Below are 21372 nucleotides of genomic sequence, written 5' to 3'. Positions count from 1 at the left end.
CTCGACTTAGTCAATTCCAATCCCAATTAGTTGTATCCATTGCACATATATGTGGATCCTAAACCCTAGTGTTTGATATATTCGATTTTGATCTCGTTTTCTTAGTTGTTTTAGAGTACACTCACCTTAATTCACTTCTTCGAAATAGCTTAACTCTAGCGATAGTGACCACCTCCCATTCCTAATGGTTCGACCCTCGACTTATATGCTAGTTATAAGGGTGTGTTGAGTGATTACAAATTTTGTTTGACCGAGGGAGGATTAGTTTCAATGACCTTGTTCACCCCTTCGTCAAAATGGCGTCGTTGTCGGGGAATAGCATAGTTGTTTGCTATTGTTGTTGAGTCTATTTCATCTAAATTCAAAAATACAAAAATATGTTTCTCCTTTAGGCTACATTTGTAGTCATGCTACTAATAATTTCTTTTGAGTTTATGTGTGCAAGTTAACATGGGAGAAGCCCCAAGGCTTACATTGAAGGAGTTGGGCACTCCGGGTGCATACAAGTATGAGAGCGGGATCGCTCCATTATTAATCCCGGATAGCGATTTTGAAATCAAGACGGCAATGATAAATTTGATTGAAAGAAGAAAATATAGTGGAGGAACAAATGAAAGCCCCCTCAATCATCTAAAGGAGTTCGAGAAATATTGCAACACAATTAAGGTAAACGGGGTTGCTCAAGAATTCATAAGGCTTAAACTATTTCCCTTTTCTCTAATTGGAAGAGCTCAAGAATGGCTTGATAAGGAAGTGAAGCCTTATTCCTTGAGAACTTGGGATTAATTCACCAAGGAATTTCTTTCCCGTTTCTTCCCTCAAAAGAAAACGGCGGAGACTAGAGCTTTGATTCAAAGTTTCAAGCAAAGGACTAGTGAAAGCCTCTATGAAGCATGGGAGAGGTACAAGGATTATCAAAGAGAGTGTCCTCGCCATGTAATTTCAACTTACCAAATTATTCAAATCTTTTATGGTGGTTTGAGTCCTCAAGGGAGGTCTAGTCTTGATGCCGGAGCCGGAGGCCCAATCATGAACAAGACGGTGGAAGAGGTTGTGAATGTGATAGATGATGTAGTGAGGAACTACATGGATTGGCAAGAAATTGAGATAGAGACGACAAGAGAAAATGGCTCGATTGATCAACTCAACGCTATCAACAATTTTTCCACACTACTTTCGAACTTAGGGAAGGAGGTGGTTTCCATCAAGGCTAAGCTTGAGAATGCTTCTTCACAAGCACAAATTCTCCCCTCCCAATTTTTAGGGAGCGATACATCTTCTTACTCTAACCCTCTTTTTGCTTCTTGTTGCATGATTATAAAATGTTTAGTTTGTGATTTATGTGGAAAGAATGATCATGATGCTTCTAATTTCCCTAATGTTCCTATTTATGGATGTGACGAATATGATGGAAATGAGAATGAGCATGTGAATTATGTTGATAATAATGATTTTGGACCTAGATTCAATGTTCAAAAGAATGTTGAGAATAGGAATTATCACAACCATGAGAGCTATGATAGTTATAACCAAAATAGTGGTTATAGGAACCAAGTAACACAAGGGTTTTGTGGTAACCATCACAACTATGGTTATAATGATCAAAGTCACGCCCAAGTATACGGGGATCATAACAAGGTTATGGTAACCATAATTGATATTTTGGCCAAAATCATGGTAGGGGTAATTGGAGTAATCAAAGTAGGGGAAATTTTCAAAACAATGCTCAAAGAGGTCCCCCACCCGAATTTACTCCACAGATCCAAGGGCAAGGTGATAATTCCTATGATCAACTCTCTCATTCTATGAGTAGGTTAGAGAATGTCATGGTAGATAAAGCCAACAAATTGAATGATTACATATCGTCTAGTAACAAAATGTTTCATGACATGTTAACTCATGGAAAGATGCTTGAGACCCAAATCTTTCAACTAGCCAACACCTCGAAAGAGAATGCTACCCTTTCTTCTTTACCTTCACAAGGAATTGATCTTAAGGAACCGGTTTGTTCTATCACCACTAGGAGTGGTATGGTCCTTGAGAGTGAGGTGTCTAAGAAGAATGATGCGAAATAGAGTCCAATTGAGAATGAGGGAGATGAGAGCCCTTTGGATGAGGAAGTTGCTAAGGAACATGTTGAGAAAGTGAAAGAGAAAGAAAAAGAAGTCTACAAACCCAAATTTCCTTACCCCCAAAAGTTCAATAGGCACAAATTGGATGAACAATTTGGAAAATTCATCGAGATGCTTAAGGAAATTCATCTTTCTATTCCTTTCACCGAAGTCTTGGAACAAATGCTTAACTATTATAAGTTTCTTAAGGAAATTTTGAGCGGCAAGAGAGATTGCAATGTTGTTGAGCAGGTGGGTTTGGGGGAGTGTTGTAGTGCCTTTATCCATGATGACTTGCTCCCTAAGATGAAAGAACCGGGGAATTTCTCCATCCCTTGCAATATTAATGGTAAATTATTCCAAAATGCCCTTTGTGATCTTGGTGCTAGTGTTAGCATCATGCTTTATTCTGTCTTCAAGAGACTTAAGATAGGTGAGCTCCTTCCATCCAACATGACCCTTCAATTGTCTGATAGTTCTATTAAGTTTCCAAAAGGTAGAGTTGAGGATGTCCCCCTCAAGATAGGAGATTTCACTATCCCCGTTGATTTCATTGTGCTAGAGATTGCGGAAGATGACCATATTCCTATCATTTTAGGGAGACCCTTTTTAGCTACTTCGGGAGCTTTGATAGATGTTAAGGGAGGTCGTATTACTTTGGGAGTTGGTAATAATGAGGAAAGTTTTGAGTTAAAACCGATGCATGAGTCTTTGTCCATTGTGAAAGGAATCATGTGTGTTAATTCCCCTCGCTCTATTGATAATGTTTTGTGATTAATTCTTTGACTAACGATGTTCATGAGATCTTTGATGATGTGCTTGTGAGATTTGATTGCATGAAAGTTAGTGAAGAGAAAAAGGAGCTTTCAAAGGCTATGGACGAAGAGGTAATTGACATTCTGCATTGGTTTGAGCTTTGCCCTCAAGAGGAGGAGGATGATTCCATGGATGTGGATGGTGTGAAACTGTCTACAAAAAGGAACAAGGTTAAGAAGAAAGCGAGAGCTTCTAGGAAGAAGAGAATGAGAATGAAGTTGAAGCAAGAGAGGCTTGCTTTAATTTAGAAGTCCAATCAAACGAAGTTTTGTCAAGAACCAATGAGAAGTTGCTAATTATTGAAGAGGAATTTGTGCCTTCCACCACTTTGAAGAAGGTGGTGTTCTTTGACCATAAGCAAGCGCTTCCCGGGAGGCAACCCGGAGATTTCTAACCTTTTCTTTTGATTTCTTTTTCTTAATTTTCTTTCTTTTATTTCACTTGTTTTTCTTTTGGATTTATAGGGTGAATTCATGGAATTGGATTAATCCAAATGAGCATGACCAATGGGAAGGTGTTTCGCGGCTTTAGTTGTAATTATGTTCGATTTTATCGGATATTAAGGTAAAAGGGTAAGAAATTTTTGTAAGGTAAGATAGGGGAAATTGTGCTAAAATTTGAAGAAAGTTTGAACTTGGTAGGTTCATTGTGGTGCTATCATTATTTTGGGATGTTGAACCCACTTTCAACATGTTTAGAAAATGCCATATTTGGTGGGTTCAATAGCCTCGGGATGATATTTAGCGAAGACTACTAGAATTTCCTTGTTTTTTCGACACTTTTAAGGCTGATTTTGGACGCCTAAAAGCGTCTAATTTTTTTTCTCGACGCTTTATAAAAGCGTAGAAAAAACGTGAGTCGAGAATTCTCTTTGACTCCAAAAAGCGTCGAGATTCCTGTCACTTTTTTCATTCCACATTTTTATACGAAGCGTTGATATCTTGAATGGTTGGCGATGCTTTTTTGTGCCGCTATATCTCTTGACGCTCTCTTGCATCTAGTTTTTCCTGTTGAAATATTTGATTTACACACAAGTTTCTACACAAAAAAGCGTCGTGAATTTTACTATAACAACTGCTTATAAAGCCTAATAGTTTTTTTTTTTATTATTTTTAGTTTATACCTTAATTATATACAAACATTCACTCATATAATCATAAATTTTTTCATTTATAAATGCCGGTAATTTTACAATTCTAGTTCATCAAAAAAAAAAATTATAATGCTTCAAGCCTTCAAGAATTTACAATGGTTCAAGGTTAGGAGTATATGTAAAATACAACAGCGTCAAGGACTAGTAGTAAGCAATAGCAGCGTCCAGCAAGCATATAAAAGATAATGCCCAAAAAAAAATTGTTTTTGAGAAACTTCGAGGAGATCAACAACACTAGTTGATTTGTCTAGCAGAGCAGATGCAATGCCCTACAGTTGATTTGTTCTCTGCTAGAAAAATGTGTGCACGACGAACATCTTCTGCATGCATGGGTAATCGACATTGAACAAGAAACTAACTCCATAGTCCATACCCTTCATACAATTTACTAGGACTCACTTCCTGCAAAAACATAAGAGGCATACTTAATGTTACGAGTCTTATAGGACAAACATAATTTATTTTGTTGGTATATATTGAGAATTATGGACCTGTAAACAAGGAAATAACAAGACTGATTATGCTTGGAAAATCAGGAGTATATGCAGGATGCAACACCAGCGATCAATGATGGTGTAACAGTAATCTAAAAAGAAGAGGCATGGATATGCATTCCAAGCAGATTTCGGAATGAATAATTGCAAAGTATGAATCATTAATAGAATGTGAAAAGTAGGAATAGTCTCATTGCAATTGTAAAGGTAAGGCTAAGCACCACTTTAAAATTGATTTGACGTTTAACTCCTGGCTAACTTAACCTAGGTGCCAAACTAGAAGTATTCAGATAACCATTATGGTAATAGAAACTAAATTTATTTAAATTTATACTTTTTTGTTCAAAAGATTTAGTAAGTATCTATCACAAACAAGGTATCGAAAAGGTCCAAATTAAACAAACACAAATCTACAAAAATACAACCAGTTCAGAGTCTATTTTCAAGTTTTCCAACTCAAGGCATAAGAAATAGAATAAATCAAGAGAAACATGGACTAAAATAATTAAATAAATAAAAAATTCTTAGAGAGAACAATCATTTAAGTGGTTCAGAGCACTCAAAGAAGTCTCCATGAATTTCTCCAATATTATTATCAAATCAAACTCACAAGACATGGTCCAACCTCTAATCAACACAGCAGCATCCAAGGAAAAGCTAAAGAACATTGCTGAAGACATTAAAATAGTAGCAGAAAAAGTAGATCTAGTAATTTGTATTAAAGTAGGCAGAATCCAAGCTAACAAAGCCCACAGCCTAGCTACGCAATGTAGAAGGCTTGGGTATCTCTCTTAGTTTGAATTATAAGCACTGCAAAAAAAATGATTTACAGATATTACAATCACAAGATCCTGAAATCATTTTAGGATTACCAAACCAAGGCCTATCCCTGCACCATATTGGAGGCATGACTATAAATCACAAGTAAATTAGATATCTGAATACATATTCATGAAGAAATCTTGCTCAACTTGTGCTTTCCCAAATCATGTCTTAAAACAACTAGTATGATTTTCAAATTCTTCATTCTACTTTTTTAGATGCTAAAGATGTAAAAGACTAAAGGAATTACTAGAAAAGGAAATAATATGATGCAAACCTTCATAACTATTAGAGTTTGGACAGCTTATGTACTTTAGGAAAGCACAAATAAAATTCAATGAAAATATAAGGGAGAGAGAGACAGATAGAAACATATAATAAGGAAATGAGTACCGAGCTCCTTCCTTATATATGGATTCTTAAGAATTTTCTCATCCACCTTAAGGGCGAGACCAGCTGCCAAAGTATTAAAGCAACTTATAAGCAAATCTAATAAACACCAATATCAGATCGATGCTGAGAGTGAGGCTATTTTCTCAACCAAGGCACAAACCAAACAATCAAGAACACACCCCTATGCTAAAACTAAAAAGACAAAAAATAGAAAAAGGGAATAAGAGAGAAAAATGAGCAGAATTTTAAGAACCTGATAAGTTCTGAGGATCACATCAGCAAGATGGCATGATGTAGTATTTAGAGAAATTGATAAACAAAAGTGTAGACTCTGTCTTGCCTTTGAAAATTTAAGAATAAGGAATGAAGAAAGAAAATATAACTTATGTGAAAAACAGTTACATATTAGACAGATATAAAGAGGTTTATATCCTCCATTCTCTTCCTTTTCTACTTATGAAAATTTCCATAGAATAAATGAATGTAGTATATGTAGTTGATGCATTTTATAATGGTAAAAATACATTGGAACAAGAAATGCATTAACAAACTATCAAGTGCAAGGATTAAGAACTTGATAAAATACAAATATTACCAATCAATAGTACCAAAAGTTGACAGCAACATGATGCAAATACAATACCATCATATCACTCAATTGTAAGGATAATTAAGAACTTGATAAAATACAAATATTTGAAAAACAACAGTAAGCAAAACAAAAGCTCATTACTTTTCTAGCTATAATGGATTAATAATTCCCATGTTTTGAGTAAAATTTACCGTAGCTCGTATCTCTATTTCATACTGATGACCAATATAATCTATCTCATTATTTTGTACTGAGGACCAGTATACTCCGTCAATATCAGCTGTACTTAATTAGCATCCAACTGCATTGCCCTGCCAACAACTTCATAACATTATCATCAAAATCATTCAAAACCAGAAACACATTAAAGCAATCAGTATCTCACCATTGAGTTCGATGCAAGCTCTTCTTTCAAGGAGTTTCTTTTAGCACCACGATACATTCTCTATGCCATTAACCATTCTACTCTGCTCTAGTAATAGTAATTTGATTTTTTTTTTCTGTACTCTAATAAACAAAAATTTCCAATATTAATTTTTTCATATTGTAATAAAAACTTAACTTGTCGAATCCAATAAGAATTTTAATTGAAGAAATAGTAATTCAGCAAGATCTAAAACCTAGGGTTTTAAAGCGAGTAAAATTGGGTAATTGCAACATGCAAATATCAATTAAACTCACATAAAAATTGAAAGAAGTACTATTAAAAGTTAAAAATCAACAAAGAGTGATGTAAAAATGTAATTGAGCGCGGGGAAATTAGGTCGTTGACTAACCTCTTCACGACTAATAAAAATTTATTATAATCCTAAACTAACCCCTAAAAAAGTCTAGTGGTAAGTTCGGAGTCGAACCACAAGGAACGGTAATGTTAGATTGTTCTCGATCTAATGCTTAAGCTACGCCGAATTCGGTTTATGGATATTGGACACTACAACTACACTTACACACATATAAAGACCAAGACATTATAAAGTCTAATAGGGGCAAAGATCCACTTTGAATAATTAACAAGTTAATGAGAATCCAATTGATAATAAATCATGCAAAGAAAGAATTAAAATGGGAATTAATTACACTCAAGAGCAATCTCTCAAATTCCTAGCCTAGATCCCTCATTGACTAAGTGCATAGATGAAATTTACCCAAAATTCAATCAAATATATAAATTCTAATTCACAATCCCTTGTCAAATAAGAACTAATATGCAACCAAGTTTGCTATCATGGGAGATCAAACCAATCTAAAACAAACAACATGCCATCATTAATTTAATCAATTTAATCACACAATTATCATCAAATTTATCTCAAATTACTCAAGTAACCATTACAAAGATTCACTCAACACCTAGTAGAAGTAATTCTACTCAAACATGATTAACAAAGCAATTAAAGAAAGCATAAAGAGAATAGAGAGTAAGAATGCTCATTGATATAAGATGGAGATCTTCAAATCATCAAATTCCTCTTATGATTATCCAAAATCCATGAAAACCATTGTGTTTCTCACTTTCTCTCTCCAAAATTTGAAATTTTCTCTCTCTAAAAACCTAAAACTAACCTAAAACTACTAAAATACGAAATCCCCCCTCTAAATTGAGCAAAAAATCTATTTATATCCCTTACTAAATTGCCTAGTGTAGACACGTCGAATCATAATCGAATGAAGTCAAAGTGTGGAAAGTTTAGTGTTGCGGTTAGTTTTTATTTCTTGTCTTTCTCTCTGTTTTTGAAAACCTATTTTAAGAAAAACAGCCAATCCAGTTTAGTTTGGTCAATGACAAGGGTCCAATACTGGTGTAGTTAGGTCGTTCTTGAAAAAAGCTTTCCAACGATATATTATAAGCCCAATTTCGATGAATAATGAGGAAGTTATGGCCAAATTACTAAAATGAGACCGGTTTGATCTTTATATGCGGCCCAATGATCTAGAGGAGGGCCTAATATTGATTTATCATTCCTAATGCGATTAGAATTGATTATAGTCTTCTAGATTCTTCTAGAAGGTTCTTTTGAATCCTAATTTAATTAGCATTGATAAATTGACTTTAGTTGACTTTTAAGAGTTTTAATCAGAATAAAAGAAGTGTTTTTAAGGAAAATAAGATTTTCCCCTCTCGTACTGTTAACTTTTATCAAAATAAGAAGACGCGTGGAAATTTATTTCCAGCGTCTGGCGACAGACCTGGCGTCTAGCACCAGACCTAGCGTTTGGCGACACGCGCGTGTTTGGCGCTGCAGTCGTGTTTTATTCTTTTCGAAACTCTGATTCATTTTTTATCATATCCGGCTGATTATCTCTATAAATATCCTCCTTAGACCTCCGTTTTCAATCATAAAAAATCATCAATTCTCTCTATCACCAACTCTCATCAAGAATTTCTTGATTCCTCTCTCTCTCTTTTCTAAACTAGCATTTTGCATACAAAATTCCGCAGTCGCAAGATCTAGAAACACCTAGCCAAGTTTGAAGTTGCCTTTGCCCTAGACACGAAAGGTTTTAATTTCTGAGGGTTTGGTCCCAAATCTCTATCTCAATTATTTAATTTAATTGTTTTATTTATTATTTTCCTTGAAGTTACTAACGTGTGTATTTTTTTATTAGAAAGAGATACGAGGCATCCAAGTAAGTGCTTTAATTGATATTATGATTTAGAAATAATGTTTAGATTGTTATTGTGATTCCTAGTGTCATGTATGATGTTTTATTGCTTTCTAGTATCATGTTTAGGGTAATAACTATAATTTCTAATATCAAATATGACAATTGTGATTTCTGCGATGCTTCCTATTCTCTTCCTAATATTCATGATAGTATCATGTTAGGCGTAAATATTTGATTTTTAATGTTAAGTGACATGCTAGGGTTTGTTATTAATCTTGTTAGTATCATACCTAGGATCTTGCTATTGTTATACTTTAACATGATTATGATTATGATTATAGTTATTTTTATAATTGTGATTATTATGTTGCTTGATTATATTTATTTTTTATTGCTTGATCACACCTTTTACGCATGTTTAAAGGGAATTCGTACTTGTAATCACGCTCAATAAGATAATTAATAATCTTGTTTAGGGCTAATATGATTATAATTCAAGTGATCGTCAATAATAGATTTGTTTGTGCATTAATATTCAACCAACATAGATAAACAGGTTTAGGGTAAACCTATTTATTGCATGTTAATCAGAAAGCGCACATGAATACGATTAGAATAAAGTAGAGGCCTATTGTTAGGGCAAGTTCAATCTCTTTTAGGTTGGATTTATACCTTCATCCCCGAACTACCAGTCATGGCTCCAGACCTATTGGAGTTGACGATCCCCTGGATTGTTAAGGGGTGTAACCTTCACCTCGTGAATGGTTTACAAGTTCCTAAAACTTGTTGTCGACTCTTTTGCTCTATCTTCTTTCCCTTTGGACGCCATCATACTTTAGTGTATGATCACAGTTGGGTTCAAGTTTGGGGTAATGCTTGAAATATTCCCTACAGTTTTTTTGCGACTCCGCTGGGGAGGATTTCTATTTTAATTCGTAAAATTTATTTTGGCAATGATTTAGAATGAGTGGATGAGACTCGAAAAGTTCTAAGTATTTTATGTGCGTAATTTTGATAACATTATTGTCATATGCATAAAAAAGATCTCACCGGAAAGACCATCCGTAATGAGTTAAAACATAGGATTTTTACACGTAGGAAATTTGAGGAATATTTTTCATAACTAGGATTGAAAAATTTTATCAAGCACGGAAAGCTGCTGAGGCATGTAGGAACTAGCGTAAGAAAACAGAGTCTGTCGCCGAGGATTTGACTTTGGCACCAGGCGACACTCCTGTCGCCAGGCGACGGCCTCTGTTCGCTGGCGCCAAGTTCTTCCAATACCGCGCCAGAAATATGCGTTCTAATTTTGACCAGTTTTTAGCATTGTTTGCTCGATCCTACTTCCTGATTGAGTTTTTCTCACTTTTCTGAAACCTATATGTGTTCTACATATGGACATAACCCTCTAGGAATTCATGCTCCATCTACCTGATTGAACGCTCTGTGCAACAAAGGGTACATCCGAGAATGTTGAATTCACCAAACCATGGAAGCGAGTTTTTAACTCGCGGTGTCCCATCCACTCGCGCCAACCCATGAAAAGGTAAGGCTTCCGCGTGGTGCGTCTGGACAATTAACCATGGACCCTCTTTGACTAACCCATATCCCGAACTTTAGAGAACTAGAGCCATGGTTAGGTAGCGAACTCATTGCATCATGTTGTGACTACTTGACTACTTGTGCATATCTTACCATGTGCATACTTATTATGTGACTAAACTAATCGTTTGGTTTGACTTATGTTTGTAAATAAGTCTTAATAAACTAACTAATGAATAAGGGACTTTGTTTAATTAATTGATTAATTAATTTGAACTAGAAAATAAACTTAAAATCGAGTCATAGTTCCTTCAAGTCAACCCGGATTTTTTATTCCCGTATACTGCACAAGCGTCAATTTGTTTTTATCATAGCCGAATTTATAGAAAGAACTACGATTTGTACAGCCTATGGATCTGTAGCCCCGAGTTTTATCTTTAATTTGGCGTTGATTTCATCCCAATCATAGTCACAGTTCGAAAGTTATGAATAAAATACCACATCCGGTCTAGTTTAATACATATGCGTGAGGTCTTAACTTAGTCTTTGTTCGAGTCTAGTCACATGGTCATGACACGAGTCTTAACATGTCACCTACACTCACTAGTCTTAGAACACACTTTGAGTATATGTCACCATGACCATGTTTTAGGTTCATGCATGAGTCGGTTTTTTTTTGTCATTTGAGTTGGGGATACATTCTATTCCTAATTTTTTTATTATCCCTCCATCTACATCATCTTTCTTCATATCACAACCTTCATTCTTCCAACCTTCTTCCATCCATGCATGTTGAATAGAGTTTAAGTCAAATAATTAATAATTAATATCCCTAATTTCCCTTTCCATAGTACTTGGTCAAGAAGAGAAGGGTGATTAATCAAAGACAACCCCTTTATTCAAGTTCAACTTTTTGATAAACCAGTCGGCCGAAAAAGAAAATCTAAGAAGATAATGGCAAGTCAAGAATAAGTCAATGAACTCAAGAAGCAGTTGGCTGACGTGACTGAGACATTTAAGGCTTTAAACCTCAAAATCAATGACCCTGTGAAGCAACAACAAATGGACCTTATGCAAGAAAGCTTGAGCAAGTCATCTAGTGATTACAAGTTTCAAGGCATTAGTTCACAAGGGGTCTTGGTGGACAAGGATCTTCTTCCGCAGAAGTTCAATGCCACCGACATCCCTAAATTCAAGGCAACATATATTCCTTATCTTCACTTGAGAGCCTTTGAAACTATAATGAATATTAAGGGGATTGATAAGAAAGTCTTTCATTCCTTGTTTTCCTTATCTCTTGAAACCATTTGCCAACAATGGTTCTTCTCCCTTGACAAAGAGAAAACCTCTACTTTGGAATCGATAGTAAGCGCTTTCATTGATAGATATAAGTGCAATATTCAAGTCGAAACTGATTATAGACAACTTGAGATGTTAAGACAAAGAGAGAATGAAGGCTTTACTTCTTTCTTCATTAAGTGGAGGGAAACTTTCGCTAAGATGATTGAGGTGCCCTCCGAAAAAGAATCTGTGAGGATGTTCATAAAAAATTTACAAGAAAAGTATTCAAAGCACTTAAAATACTAACACAACTTGAATACTTTCAAGGCCGTCTATGACATAGGCATCGAGGTCGAAGATGACCTCGCAAAACAAAAAGCTACTAACAATGGTAACCACAGTGGCTGGAAAGGAAAGAAGAACGACAATCTTTCTTCTTCTGAAAACGCCTACTCTAGTAACAATGTTAGTACCTTTAATCTTATTGAAGTTTTAGCCATGGATAACCAAGGATCTAAGAAGCAACTAAGGAAAGACTTCACCCCCATTGGGATGAGCTACGATACTGCCTTCGATCGAATCCATGCCAAGGGACTCATTACTCCCATTGGACCTATTCAAGATCCTGCACCTGAAAAGAGATTGCCTAGTTGGAATCTAGATGCACATTGCAGATATCACCAAGGAAGGGGTCATACTACTGAGAGCTGTTGGAAGCTAAAGGAGGCTATCCAACATTTGATCGAAAATAATAAGCTTCCCATGCCTCCAGCTAGTAAGAAGAGCGAGTGATGATAAAGCAAACGACCCAAGACAAGAGGTGAGCTTCTACGACGAGATTTCGTGACCTCCTCTTTTCTATTTCTTTTATTTACCCTTTCTCCAATAAGTCTAGCATAGGCATCTTTTTATTTTCCTTAGATTTATTTTGTAGAATCATTATTTCTTCTCCTTTAATAAAAATGAGCATTTATTTTCTTGCATATGATCATTTCATTATATTGAATTTTTTTTTATAAAAAAAAATCATTGTCGAACTAAGCACAAGGTATACCAATGATTTGAGGCACCCCTTGTAGCCATATCATATCACCTTTCACCCTTCAAATATGCAATACTTTTTTGGTAAACCACTTTGAGCCTCGTCTAACGATAGACCCTTCATTTTCCAACCCATATCTACCTTATTTTGGGATGAGATGGCGTGCAACTTATGCAATTTCAAAAGCTTGAGTGATTTCAAAAGATCAAAATAAATAAAATAGAAAAAATAATAAAAGTTTACGAAAGGGCGAGTGTTCCAATGTCTTTGACATGAACATGTCTTTGATATGAACACGTCTTAGATTGCGTCTCTTATCAAGTGTTCGTTACTGTGCCTGAAAAACATGAATGCCAAGTGAGTGATAGACCGCATGATCGGGATTGCCCACACTTATAAAAAAAATGCAAAAGCAAAAAAAGAGAGAGCAAAAATGTAAAAGAGAATTCAAAAGTAAGAAACCTCAAGCATGAAAATTCAAATATTCAAAAGCAAGGTTGCACACCTTGGGGGCTTATCGAGGGTCTTGAGCCTTTATCCCCTTCTTCTTCAAACCTTTAGCCTAACCACGTTATAACCCTTCAAAAGACCTTTTTGAGGTATACACACTTGTGCGAGGTTCGGCTAGAGCTACGTTCGGCCTGATTCCTAACGGATACGTAGGTAACCTCACATCGAGGTGCAGCCGTAATAAAAATGCATTCATATTTACATTCACACATCATGATCATATCAAAGGATCTCCAATGCGCATCCCTATTCATTTAGAGCTAGACTTGGGGGGCTTGATCCTTACATTATTAGCCTACCTAAGCTAGCCTAAGAGTCGCCATTATTCGACTCTTCTAAAAATAATATTTTTCCATACACTTAGTCTTTGCAGCCTAACTTTAGTATCACCATCACACACATCAAGGATACATGACCAAATATACTTCCCTTAGGAACCCTTTGTCATGAAATCTTAACACAACGTTGAAGTATGCCTTGTCATATCAACATCACTCATCATTGCATCACAAAGTATGAAGTACTTAGCATCCGCGCCTAAGTTGCCTAAATACTTTCATTATCAAGTCAACTAGGATAGTCTAATATGTTACAATCCTTTTACCGTGAGAGACAACGTTAACGGATTAATCTCATTCAACATGCACCTTCAAAAACTTCGCTTCTTTCTTTTTTCGGGTCTTTATTTTTTGGGAGAAAGTCGGTACCCTCCACAAAAGATGATGAAAGTTTTTGCGTTTTTGCATTTTCGAGTCACACGATCACATTACAATGCACACACAAGTCATGTACACATTGAGCCATGTCGTGTCAACACAATGCACACACGAGTCATGAGTCGCACGTGTCAACTTACCTTGAGTCATGTGAATTCGATAAGTCAAGCAACACTAAGTCTTAGGTCAACCCTAAAGAAAGATAAGCAAAGTCCTATAGTAAAAAATATAAATATAGGTACATCCCATTGAACAAGAACATTCCCGGATTTTTTCGAAACACTGCGAATACGCCGCATGAGACTCTTCCAAGATGAGAAGAGTTTGAGCAAAATTACATGGAGTAGTAAATTGGAGATGAAGATCTTTAATTTACAAAAGATTTGAGCGGATTTTGAAACGACCAAATTCAAAGTTTGGAACAAAATCAAGCAACAACAGCAGCAAGAGCAAAGTAGGGAAGACCCGACTCCAGCACTAGACAACAAGACTGTCGCCTAGCGACAACATCTGTTGCCTGGCGACAGAAGAAAAGTGCGACGCCAGATAGTTCTAACGAGCACTGGTGCGGCGACACAATGCGTGGTCTCCATATTGGATTATGCGGACCTCATACAACAATTTTAGGTTCCTTGGTACGCCAGTTAGCCCCTATAAGAAATTTAACATGATTAAGTAGTCGGCTTGATTGCAGTCACATAAAGTGATCGACCTGATAAAAGATCATTTCACTTAGCTTAAAGCGCCTAAACATTGGCTCATCGCAAAGGCACCAACACGATGGTTCATAAACAGCAAAGCACCGACATAATGGTTCACAAACAGTAAAAGCACCGAAATAATGGTTCACAAAGAATTCCTAGGATGGAAGATTTTCACAAATCGATTTTAAGCCTTTAAGAATCGCAGATATGATTCTTGAAAAAAAAAATTCCAAAGATGGAAGGGTTGATTTGAAGATTTAAGCTTTCAACAAGGGGGCTTTAAGATTAAAGAAAAAATCCTCTCGCTTGGATTTGGAAGGACGGTTTGAGATGAAATGCCTTCGATAGCTTTCACTATGATTGAGGAGGTTATTATTTGATTTGAGAAAAGAACAATTCAAGATGAAGCGGTCTTTGATAGCTTTCGCTAAGATTGTGGAGGTTGTCACCAAGATTTGAGAAGATAGCACGAGATGGGCAGTCTTCGACGGCATTCGCTAAGAGTGTGGAGGTTGTCACCAAGATTTGAGAAGAGCGGTTCGTGATGAGGCGGTATTTGACGACTTTTTGCTATGATTGGGAAGGTTGTCACTATGATTCAATAAAAAGGCTCAAGATGTAGCAACATTGATCGACGGCCTTCCCTAGCTAGTGGAAGGTTGTCACAACAGCAAAATGCAACAAAACGAATACTCCTAGAAACGTGTGCTCGAGGAGCAAGATACGTGTTTCTTCACTCTCTTATCTGTTTAAATAATGCTAGTCTTGCAGGTATCAGCGTTACAAGAGTGATTTAGTATCGCAGAACGTTCTGAATCATTCTCCGTCCCTATCTCTACTTTGACTTTTGTTTTCGAAACTTGCGTTTCTCCAAACTCAGCCAAAGTGGAGGCTTCTGTAGACATCCATTTGTGTCTCCTGAAAACCAAACCTAGTGATGAGTACCTTTCACGTCGAATCATAATCGAATGAAGTGAAAGTGTGGAAAGTCTAGTGTCGCGGTTAGTTTTCATTTCTTTTCTTTCTCTCTGTTTTTGAAAACTTATTTTAAGAAAACAGCCAATCCAGTTTTGTTTTTTCCATGACAAGGGTCCAATAATGGTGTAGTTGGGTTGGGCTTGAAAAGAGATTTCCAACGATATATTATAAGCCCAATTCCGATAAATAATGAGGAAGTTATGGCCAAATTACTAAACTGAGCCCAGTTTGATCATTATATGCGGCCCAATGATCTAGAGGAGGGCCTAATATTGATTTATCATTCCTAATGCAATTAGAATTTATTATATTCTTCTAGATTCTTCTAGAAGTTTCTTTTGAATCCTAATTTAATTACCATTGATAAATTGACTTTAATTGACTTTTAAGAGTTTTAATTAAAATAAAAGAAGTGATTTTAAGGAAAATAAGATTTTTCCCTCTCGTACGGTTAAATTTTATCAAAATAAGAAAACGCGTGGAAATTTATTTCCAGCGTCTGGCGACAGGGCCAGCGTCTGGCGACAGGGCCTAACGTCTGGCGCCAGACCTTGGTGCTGCACTCCAGCGTTTAGAGACATGCGCGTGTTTGGCGCTGCGGTCGTGTTTTATTCTTTTCAAAACTCTGATTCGTTTTTTATCGTATCAGGCTGATTTTCTCTATAAATAGCCTCCTTAGACCTCCGTTTTCAATCATAAAGAAATCATCAATTCTCTCTATCACCAACTCTCATCAAGAATCTCTTGATTCCCCTCTCTCTCTCTTTTCTAAACAAGCCTTTTGCATACAAAATTCTGCTTTCACAAGATCAAGAAACACCTAGCCAAGTTCGAAGTTGCCTTCGCCCTAGTCGTGAAAGGTTTTAATTTCTGAGGGTTTGGTCCCAAATCTCTATCTCAATTATTAAATTTAATTGTTTTGTTTATTATTTTCCTTGAAGTTACTAACGTGTGTATTTTTTTATTAGAAAGAGGTGCGAGGCATCCAAGTAAGTGCTTTAATTGATATTATAATTTAGAAATCATGTTTATAATGTTATTTTGATTCCTAGTGTCATGTTAGGATGTTTTATTGCTTCCTAGTATCATGTTATTGGTAATAACTATAATTTCTAATATCAAATATGACAATTGTGATTCCTGTGATGCTTCCTATTCTCTTCCTAATATTCATGATAGTATCATGTTAGGGTTAAATATTTGATTTTTAATGTTTAGTGACATGCTAGGGTTTGTTATTAATCTTGTTAGTATCATGCCTAGGATCTTGCTATCATTATGTTTTAACATGATTATGATTATGATTATGGTTATTTTTATAATTGTGATTATTATGTTGATTGATTATATTTATTTTTTATTGCTTGATCACACCATTTATGCATGTTTAAAGGGAATATATACTTGAAATCAGGCTTAATAAGATAATTATAATCTTGTTAAGGACTAATATGATTATAATTCAAGTGATCGCCAATAATAGATTTGTTTGTGCATTAATATTCAACCAACATAGATAAACAGGTTTAGGGTAAACCTATTTATTGCATGTTAATCAGAAAGCGCACATGAATACGATTAGAATCAAGTAGAGGCCTATTGTTAGGGCAGGTTCAATCTATTTTAGGTTGGATTTGTACCTTCATCCCCGAACTACTAGTCATGGTTCCAGACCTATTGGAGTTGACGATCTCCTAGATCGTTACGGGGTGTAACCTTCACCTCGTGAATGGTTTACAAGTTCCTAAAAATTGTTGGCTACTCTTTTTCTCTATCTTCTTTCCCTTTGGACACCACCGTACTTTAGTGTATGATCACAGTGAGGTTCAAGTTTGGGGTAATGTTTGAAATATTCCCTACACCTAGGAAGCTCCGCAACAAGTCGAGTAGCGCATAGAGGAGAGGGCGCTCCAATTTTGTGCACGGGCGCTCCTAGCTGCAGCAAAATATGGCAGAATCGTTCCAGAAAGTTTGGAGCAGGCGCTCCTCATAGGTGTGCGCCTGCTCCTCTCGGACTGGCCAAACTGCTCAGCTTCAAATGAGCATATCTCCCACGTTTTACATCGGAATTAGGCATATGACCTGTCATTGGAAAGCTCTCAAGATAAGATTTCATCTCCAATTAGAATCGCACAAAAATCTTTTGTAGATCAAAAGATATATGCGTTTGAAGTATGAACTTTGCAAATCAAGTGCACATTTTTTCATTACTTGTTCTTTTATGTTTTATATTTCTTCAATCTTGAGCAATAAACTTATTCAAGTATTCCTAAACATAAGAGTAAACCAATAAAGTTTAATCTAATGTCATAAGCCACCAAAATATGCAAGAAAAGCCAAAATTGAGCAATAACGACATTTCACACACAAACATGACAAATGTAGTAAAACGTTATTAAAACCAAGTAAAAAGATAGAAAAACTATGAAAAACTAACTGGAAAACTCCTAAAAATAGAAACATAAATGACACTTATCAGTAACATGTGAGGAGAACAAGATCAATAGTTGTTGCAAATCTATTTTGAATGGAAACCATCAGATTTGAGAGAAAGACAAGAGTTTTTGGCAAGAAATATAAATTTTTGTGATAGAATGATGAGAATCGCAAGGAGAAAGAAAATCTGAATTCGAAATCTTGGTCATGACTCCATGTAGAATTCAGATCGAATGAAAGAAAAAAAACAAAATAGCTAGGGTTAAGAATTTGATGTGTAAGGGGTTTCGTGATGTTTGGCGGTATAATTCAGTTCACATGCGGGGCACATGTAAGTGTTCTCGACGCTTTAAAAAGTCTAAATTACTTTTGACACTAAAAAGCGTCGAGGAAACGTGGGTATCATAATTTACTGTTGACGGCCTAGCCCCGGCATCGAAGCAACAACGTCGAAAAAAGCTCTTTTTAGAGCCCACACGTGAACGCAACAAAGAAGCAAGAAAAGTGGAATGTCGAGTGGCGCAGGCGCGCTAGGGAGGGGCGCGGGCACGCTGCCAGTCCGCGCACCCTTATAGCCGACCCTTATTTTCTTCTTTCTTTTCCTCCTTTCTCCTTCCTCCCTATCATAGCTCGAGCACACCCCTTTCTCACTCCAAACCGCACAAACCCTAACCTATACTCATCAAATTTCAGCATCTACTCCTCCAAATTTCATCAAAAATCATCCAAATCTTCCTACATTGTCATCATTTTCAACAAAAATTACACTACTTTCATCCATATCGATGTCCATTCTCTCTCCTCCATAGTTGATGCAAATTTGGGGTTTTTTCGTTCTAGAGTGAATTGGTGGCTAAAAATTGTTCAATCTTGCTCCTTGTATGGTAAAATCATCTTCTCTTACTCTTAATTGCATTTTTATACCACATAATTGCAAATTTTAGATTGTTCATGGTAATGAATAGTAGTAGTATGAATTTTAATGATTTTTTATGATTGATGTTGAAATGTGGATGATTATTTGTGTTGTTTGTTGATTGATAATAGCTTACATTGTGTTGTTTGTTGATTTTGTAGCTAATTTATGGATATTAGTTGTGAATTGGTGAAGTTGGATTTTGGTAGTTTGGTAGCTTGATATTGGTTTGATGAGTATTGATTCTGGTCTTATTGCGATTGGTGATTGTTTTGGAAGCAATAGTTCGATTGAATTGGTGGTGATTGTGAAAGTTGAATTGTTTGATTTTGGTAGTAAGGAATTGTTTGGTGGTATTGGTTAAGGAGTATGATTGTGGAAATTTGAAGTGTTTGTTGGTGCTATTGTGGTGTTTGTGGTGTTGTGTGTTCGGATTTTGAGTTGATATCTTCGGAGAATAACCATGTCTAAACACATAAAGAACCTCTTTAAGAAACATAAAACCAACATAACCATTGAAGAACCCACTCCTACCCCTTCTACCTCACAACCTCACCAACCTACCCCTCTTCCTAAAACACGAATAACCTACCCAATCCAAAAAGCAAGATTCGCCAAACTACAAAAGAACTGTTCCCTAAAACCCTCTCGACATTACTTCCAACCGAATATGATCAAGTTGGGTATTGATGAGGATCTAAGGGAGTTTCTTACCAACCTCCGCATGGGGACATTTGTGAGTCGTAGCTTTCGAACCTATGTTGAGCCTACTTTCGAGTTTTTGGCTATGGTGGATCTTGTTGTTGTTGAGGGAGGAAACTACCGGGTTCAATTTTAACTCTTCAACAACTATTTTAATTATTCTCTTGAGGAGTTCAATACGGCTCTTGACTTTGATCCGAATTCAGATAATTTGGATCCCAAGTTCTTCTTCAATAATGAGTATAATCAAAACTCTTGGCGGAATGACATTTTGGGGGAAAATAAGTTTAGGACTCGGTATGCGACGATTATCAAGGTTTTCCAACCATGTCTAAGAGTTCTTCATCGACTTTTGGGATATTCGGTAATCCCGAAGCAATAATTGGGAAAAATGAGTCAATTGGAGCTCTAAATTATTTGGTTGGCTACTAGAGAAGTGTATCGAGAACGCTTGAACTTGGGGTTTATTTATGTGCGGTATTGCCAAGATTAGCAATATAGGGAATCCGGCGAGATTCCATGTGGTAGTATGGTCACGAGGCTTGTCACCAACCTTGAGCTCGATTGCTATTTGCCATCCTGTACTCCAATGGGAGATGTTGATACATTCTACCTCGACATCAAGCAATTAAAGCAAATTCAGTTTTTGGCAAAGACTAATGATGAAGAGGTATTCGAATGGCTTAGGGAGAACGAGCATTGGTGTTATCTCCCTAACCCACTACCACAAAATAGAGAATAAATAACGCATAATATAGAGCTGTCAAGTTAGATATGCGATCTCTAGCATTCTACAGAACGCCTATGTAAGATAAGTGTTTTGTATGTTTAAACCTATAAAGCGCCTCTCATAGTTAAGCGTTCTATAGCTATTTTGTAGAAAATATGATTATAGATATAGAACGCCTTTCTAAGTTAAGCGATCTATATTACCTTAACATGATTATTAAAAAACTAAATAAATAAAATTCTAACCCTAGCAAATAAAATTCCACTCATCAGCCTCACGCCGCCCTCATTCTTTCTCTCTCCTTTTTCTCTCTTCTGATCTCCATTCCACTTCCTCTATTATCTCCTCTCTAACCTCACGCTGCCCACAGTCTTTCTCTCATCTCATCTCCATTCCTCTTCCTCTATTATCTCCTCTCAAACCCCACTAGAAGGCTAGTAAATTTGTTTTTCAATTTCAAAATCAAAGACTAACGCATGCTTTTTTGTAACATTTCCCTCAAATTTTCAAAAGTTTAATTTGATGCCGCCGTCGATCGAGTCGTATAAGCCGCCGTCGCTAGATCTGGGTCAGTTGAATTGAGATGTTGCTACTATAGAACAGATTGTGAAGTCTAAAGATGCATAAAGGTACGGTATATGAAGGGTAATATCATTTGTGTTTGAATTTAATGTTTAAATCCGATTTTTGGTTGTTTTAAAGTAATTAATATGATTTTTATGGGATTTTTTTGGATCTATAGTTCATGATTTAATTCTAATTCAAAATGTTGATTTTGATTTTATAATTTTGTTTTATTTCTCAATTACGAGTATTTTAGATCTGTT

At 36.1% G+C, this 21372-nt stretch overlaps 1 protein-coding gene across 1 annotated transcript; it reads left to right on the top strand.

The window, feature by feature from the left end:
- Window positions 1–450: 450 nt before the first annotated feature.
- LOC110713738 lies at window positions 451–2885 on the top strand. The gene is made up of 4 exons (XM_021892186.1): window positions 451–666; window positions 796–1644; window positions 1761–2003; window positions 2076–2885. The coding sequence occupies exons 1-4, from the start codon at window positions 451–453 to the stop codon at window positions 2883–2885; spliced, it is 2118 nt and encodes a 705-aa protein (XP_021747878.1).
- Window positions 2886–21372: the final 18487 nt, after the last annotated feature.

Source organism: Chenopodium quinoa, unplaced genomic scaffold (assembly GCF_001683475.1).
Source record: "Chenopodium quinoa cultivar QQ74 unplaced genomic scaffold, ASM168347v1, whole genome shotgun sequence".
NCBI lineage: Eukaryota > Viridiplantae > Streptophyta > Magnoliopsida > Caryophyllales > Amaranthaceae > Chenopodium > Chenopodium quinoa.
Note: the sequence above shows the minus strand (reverse complement) of the source record. Positions and strands in the feature narration are given on the sequence as shown.